The sequence below is a fragment of the Hippocampus comes genome, unplaced genomic scaffold (genome assembly GCF_001891065.2).
Source record: "Hippocampus comes isolate QL1 unplaced genomic scaffold, H_comes_QL1_v1.1 scaffold94, whole genome shotgun sequence".
NCBI classification, from domain to species: Eukaryota; Metazoa; Chordata; class Actinopteri; order Syngnathiformes; family Syngnathidae; genus Hippocampus; species Hippocampus comes.
The window spans coordinates 740,221-746,991 of NW_017806059.1; the positions used below are offsets into that span (position 1 = coordinate 740,221).

At 39.0% G+C, this 6,771-nt stretch overlaps 1 protein-coding gene across 1 annotated transcript in view; it reads left to right on the forward strand.

Annotated features, from left to right (window-relative positions):
• Positions 1 to 6,771, forward strand: part of LOC109529658 (plectin-like) — a 68,610-nt gene that overhangs the window by 20,516 nt on the left and 41,323 nt on the right. Inside the window, exon 2 of the mRNA XM_019893035.1 lies at positions 3,530 to 3,591. Within this exon, the coding sequence (XP_019748594.1) occupies positions 3,530 to 3,591 (62 nt within the window). The remainder of the gene's footprint in view (positions 1 to 3,529; positions 3,592 to 6,771) is intronic.

The following is a 6,771-nucleotide window of genomic DNA, read 5'->3' on the forward strand; positions in this document are numbered from 1 at the left end:
AATCCTCTTCCTTCAAGAAAAAAAAAAAAAAACAGGCTAAACTCAATATGATAAAGCAATAAAATGATTCCTCTTTTAAAATAAAATGATCGTGTTTCCATCAGACCGTAAAGTAACTTCAACACTGATTTGCCAGTTGTCTGTGGTCACCAACCCCCAAATTTCTGAGGAATATTATAAAAAAGTAATGATGAACCCAGTGAAAGTGTGGGTGTGGATGTGGGTATGTGGGTGTGTTTTAGGCACTGAATGACTTAATGTGTTTTTTCTTCCTAGAAATGTGAATTCACTGTTGAGTTAAATATTAAATATGAGAAATTAAAAAAAAAAATACAGTGAACCCCCACATATTTGCTGTTTGGCATGTACCGATTTGCATATTCGTGAATTTTGTCAACATTATTATGTTATGTTACGTTATTGTTTTAGGGAAAACTATCCACCGGTTTTACTTCAGCGCCAACTAGTGGAATGTTGGTGTTGTTAAGTTTAAATCATTGACAGTGCTTTTTGGGTGGGCTGCGTTGAAGAAGTCCTGTTTGTGGTCCAAGAGTGTGTCTCGTGTACCGTCAAAAGTGAAACTGAAAGTACCGTTCCGCTTCGCTCCCAACACAGCCACGAACAGCTTGTGTAGTCGAACGTGCCTTTGCAATTTATCCGTGTTCCTTAAAATTTATAATCATGTTCAAATGCCAAAAGGTGAATTTAATCTGTTTAAAGTGGATGTGCGTCTGGTTGCCCGTGTGTGATGTCAGTTCAGTTCATGCTGGCATGTTATTTAATATGCTATGCTAGTTAAAACCATTGATGAACCTCATGTGAAGGCGGTTTGAATGTGTTGAATCATTTAACCAGTGAATGCATGGTTTCATGATTGTCTAAATACTAGATGTATAGTGTTGATACATTCATATCTTTGTTTTTACAGCTTTGCTGGAACCAAACATGCTGCTTTATTCTTATAAATCAGCTCGAGGGTGTGTGTGATATTTTTCGCAAATGGGCCGATTAAGTGATAGTATACGCTTGTTACCACACTTCTCCCGCCTCCCTCCTCTTCTGGCTTAGGGTGTGTTGAGAGCCCTACCCACAATGTCCTCCACTAAATACACACTTGGAACGACACATAGGAAGACAGGCCTGGACTTTATAGCCCACAGGCATCATTCACTGTGAAAGGGACTGGGTGAGCGGAGAAAAGGGAAAGGAAAAACACACACGGAGGATAAAGAAGGGGAAAACCAAACGCAGTCAGTGAGTGGGGAGGTTCAGAGGCAAAAGAGGAGAATTTGGGTGATTTTTCACGTATTGAGAGAGCCAGGGCCATAACGGCTGGGACGGACCAAGGACAGATCAAGCCAAGATCAAGACCGTATTGGCAACTAATCGCCGATGGTCTTTTGAAAATAGGATTATTATTTGTGTGAAACAGACGTGACCGAAAATGGCCTCTTCACATCAGCGGTACAGGAATTATTCATCCGACAGCATGGGCAGGGAGAGGCTGCCCTCAGATGAAATCTATTACCAAGGGATGTTGAAGGCTATGGACACCAGGAAAGGTAGCAGTATGAGAAGTTGTAACGCCTTTCAAACTCTGTAATTTGAAAGAACTATAGGTTGTAAAGGGTACTCCTTCTACCTTACTCTATGTTGGTCAGTCAAATGTTGTTGTGCAGCATACGTCTTTTTTTTTTGTAGCTCACTTACCTGGGTACCTGTTGAATTGTCATATATATATATATATATATATATATATATAATATGATTCATACAAGTTTTAGTAAAATAAACAAACAGGGCTCTACTAAGGTGCAGGCATGATATGCCAAGTGAGTTATTCAATAGATAAATGTGCACCTCATGCCATGCAGTACTGAAATGCTGCAAATTGTACAAAGGTTGCTACCGTTGACTCTTGTGTCACGCTTCGGACTGATACCAGCCTGAAATATTGCTGGCTGCTAAACTGTCTTGGGTTTTGGGTTTGGAAAATTGTTTGTCTGGTGACAATGGAGTTAGCCCCAATCAGTTAGCATTTCCTGATGTTTTTTTTTTTTTTTTTTTAATAAAACGTCAGCAATAAGCAATGGAAACAGCATGAGGTAACACAGTGGGGCAAGAATGCATTGCCCGCATTTGCCAAGGAGTAACTTGTGTCAAAAGGCAGTTTTTTTAGGAAACATGCAAGTGTTACTCTGAGGCATAAGTCCCGTTGGCAAACTGCCTGGTTGACAGACAGAAAGAGATCACAGTGCCTCAGTTAAGTCCCCGTCAAATGTGTTATTTTTCCCAGGAAAGCACTTCAGGTCATGTCCACCTCTTCCAAGTTCTATAATGCATTAGTTAGAATTACGGTAAGGAAATTAATGTAGCATTTGGGCATCGACTGGGGGGGTGATGTATTTCTGCCCTATGCTTACCTGTTACTGGGTGTGTCACCATGCTGTCGACATGTCACTCTTTAAACAGATAAGACAAATGACTTTATATTCATGGCCATAGGTCACACTAGTACAAATTGGGGCTTGCTGTGTGAGTCAATAGTTATGGGTGAAGAGTCACAAGTTGTTCAGATAAAATAAGATAAGAAAACTTTTATTTGTCTCACAATGGAGAAATTCACAATTTACAGCAGCAACATTTGGAGGGAAGAAAGTAGAAAAAACTAAGTATTTGCATGCACAAAATAAATTTAAAATGAACTATAATCAGTACAGAATGAAATATAAAATACAAAGTATTGTATGGGGTGTTCAACATTCCTCTGTTCCTGAGGTTTACACACTACGCTCTGACATTCTAGTGACTGAGCAATGTCCTTTATATTCTTAATAGTTTGGAGCAGACACAATAATGCATATTGGTATAACACACCTTGTGTGTGTGTGTGTGTGTGTGTGTGTGTGTGTGTGTGTGTGTGTGTGTGTGTGTGTGTGTGTGTGTGTGTGTGTTTTAACTGTTCTCTCAAAGAGACACAACAGGAGGTGGGTAAATACAGGTACTGTTGTTGCATTGATGGGTGTGTTCCCGATCTGGGTCTTGCTGTGTCTTGTTGGATAATTGCTTTCTGCACTAGGTACTATGTGCCATGTCATGTCATATAGAGAGAGAATGTGAACACTTGAATCATGCAACGACAGATTGAGACATTTCCTCATAGATACAAATTCTTTGAGATGATGGGGCAACTCTGCCATTCATTCGGGTGCACTGATACAGTCTCACCCAGATGCAGTCATACATTGTGTGGTGTTTTCCACCGACAAGGTGTGTTTGTCCTGAAATAAAACACACCTACTAACGTAGCAACCACACATTTTTTTTCACTTTATTCATATCAATAAATATCTTGTATTACCCTTGAATATCGCTCTGTATGCATTGTATTTAGCTGTAAGGTTTCAAGGACCACAATGGCCCAACAGTAGGGCTTTTTTTTTCCCATCTTGCAAGAAGTTTACATTACATCATACAATACACTGGTAATGACATACTGTAATCTGATTGTGGTTTCTGTATTTTGCAGATGAACGTGATCGAGTACAGAAAAAGACCTTCACCAAATGGGTGAACAAGCACTTGATTAAGGTAATGGCTATTGATAATCACTGTCTACAGAAAACATGCACATATACACAAATCCATTGAATGTCGCTTATCCTTATGAAAAAAATTAAAGGAATTCACAGGTAGTATTGATATGATTTGGTTTTGAGAGCATCGTGGTGGGTAACAAAATAGTCTACAACCCAGTTTAATCTGCAAATCATTGCATTGATTTTCCGTTGACGACTGGATGCAATGCTCTGTGTTAAATGAGTGCTGAAACCCGGATGTGGTGACGTGAATGAATTTACCCGTAAGCATTCAAAGCCCAAACTGCAATCACACCAAGTAGCTGGGCGGGTTTCATTTTTGTTGGCAAGAATTAATGATCAAATTAATGCATAGGGAGGAAAAAAAAAACATACAAAGATATGGCCAAAACATAGAACAGCTATTCATGATTAAGTGAATACAAAATGACGTGCTAAAAGGTTTGTTTTCCAAAATAGTGTGTCACAAATCTGTATAAAAGCACAGTTAAATAGAGTTTTTCAAATTGAATAATAATAAGAATAACAACTAGTTTTATTGTTGTTGTGATGAAAAACAGTTTCCAGTTCTCAGAAAACTACAGTTTAGCAGTATTCTGTGTTTGGGGTCACCATTTTTAGATAATTAGTGCTACCATCCTTTGTTTCATTCAAATATATTGATTGTCTCATTTTCATAATTATAATCATGTACCAAGAACAACGTTTACATATACAGCTGAATTCTCCAAGTGTGATCCCCTTCTTGGATGCATTTTAGAAATACAGAAAAACATCTCTGCCCACTCACTATTTATACACACTAGCTGCTTAGTTGTCTCTCTTCTCTGTTCAAATCACTAACATTGTAAATAGAATCCTAGCGAGGCTTGCTTGCCAGAAGCCCCGTCAGTCATCACCTGAGAATCAGTATAAACCATTCATCCACTGTCACCTTCCCCTCTTTTTATTGTCACACTGAAGCCTGCAAGCCACCTGATGAGTGGCAAATGCATTCGAGTCAACAGTCCACGAAGGCCGTCTGAAGTTTCTCTTGGGTGAAATATTTCCCTCAATAACAAAACCCTCCAAGATAGTCGTGAAAATGTGTCCAATCTTTGTGTCACTTATATGTCAATATATATCTGTAGCCTTGAGACATTAAGTGCCTAATTGTAATGATTACATTTTCTTTAATGGGAAGGAGGGGCGGCACAGTACAGTGTTTTCCTTTCCATGTGAGTGCAGCATTAACATATGGTGCCACCACCATATGCACTTATTGACGTATTTTTATTTCACTTACTGTACATGTTAAATGCAAACTTTGGAGTGTGACCCAGACATTTGGATTATTTTAGTTCCCTATGACAAGTCACATGACAGTGTCAGAACAATGCTCATGGTTGTTGAAGCCAACAGGAGCATGCAAGATTTCGTTGGGCACTTGCATTCAGGGCCATCTTACAATACAATACAATACATCTTAATTTATACCGTGCTTTCCCAACAGCTGCAGCTGTAACAAAGCGCTTGACAAAACAGTTCACATAAAATAACAAAATAATATAACACAAAACACATAACATAAAACATGGACATCTTAAAATGAAAGAGACACACTGAAGTATGCAGATTTCCTCTTAGCTTCAAGTGTAAACTTCATCGTTGTGTTTGTTGTGCCTACAAGCAGGAGTAGGAAATTTACTAAATTTTGCTGGTCCGTCATTCGTCAGAAGCCTGAGCATCTATCCGTCAATGTCAGTCTATCATTACTTCAAGCCGAACCAAAATGTAAGCGTCAGTCCGTCATGTTATTTTAAACTCACTTTTGTCATTCTTCTGTCAGTAAACCAGATAGTCTATCGTCAATCCATTGCTCCCCCCCGACCCTTCTCCAAAATACACGTTATCGTCCAACAAATTTAACATCCAATTTGATTTAAATGGGAAATGTAGTGCACTATATATCAGTGAATCTACATCGCATAGTGCCCACCCAAAGAGCTTTATATGCACATACACTCACATTCATTTCACATACACTTATTTGGCAATGTATTGAACCTTTAAGTACAGCGAGAGCATGCTAGGGGGCTGCCTGCCCGTTTTTACTCTTAAAATGCCAAAAAGGTTTCATTTAAAGTCCAAAATGGCTTACCTTAACCAGAATCCCACTTCGCATTGTGGCCAAAGGTAAAATCCAATCCAAGTCGCTGGCAGTCCTACTCCGTCTATAAATGTGAGTCTTCTTCTATTGGTGGATTACAGCTCTTTGTCACATACCGCCTCCTATTGTATACTGTACGGGAAACGTAAAGCCTTTCCATGAAGAAACACTGCTGTTTCTAGCCCCACAAACCAACATACAACCAACACACACGTGTTTCTGTCAGTTGTCAGTAAAACTTGCATCCGTCAGTCTGTCGGTACTTGACCCATTTAGTAACTATTACACTGTCGGACAAAAATCCACTTCTGTATATACTTGGGATTTTTTTTTTTTTTTTTTATCCCCAATCATCATTCGTCAGCAAAACGGGCATCCATCAGTGACGGACTGGCATTCTGACCTACTCATTTGTTAATTCATCCAGAACAATCTTTTATCAAGTGTTGCTCAGGCATCTACTTTAGCCATCCTAAACTGCAGTCGGGATGAAGTTGGAACTGCATCTTAAGACAAGGCATTAAGTCATTCTAAAACTAATTTCACTTTGTGTCCATTTGACGTCAACGTTATTATTAAGGTTAAATAGGGCAATGCCGTTGAGGAAACCTTAATTAAATAACGTCAGTACTTTAGTACAGAGATGAAAGTCCTCCGGATTTTCCCGGAATTCCGGGTTTTTCAAATTTTTATGAAAATCTCTCCAGAGAATTGAGGAAAATTTGCCTAAAATTAATCCGGATATTAGTTGACAACATTGAACGAAGATGCGTTTGAGTTCGTTGTTTTGCTTTCACGAGCGTAGCCATGTTGAGACACTAACACTAGTAACAGTAAAGAGATTTTCGTCTCTTTATAAACACATTTGCTAAACCCCATTGGAACGAATAAAAGACACCGTGGACAAAACAGTTGTCGTAAAAAATATATTTGGACAAAAAGGGAAACACACAGATTTGCAGAAAAACGTGTCCGTCCGACTTCGAGTGTCGTCTCCGCTGACCTAGCTTAGCTGTTGTCGTG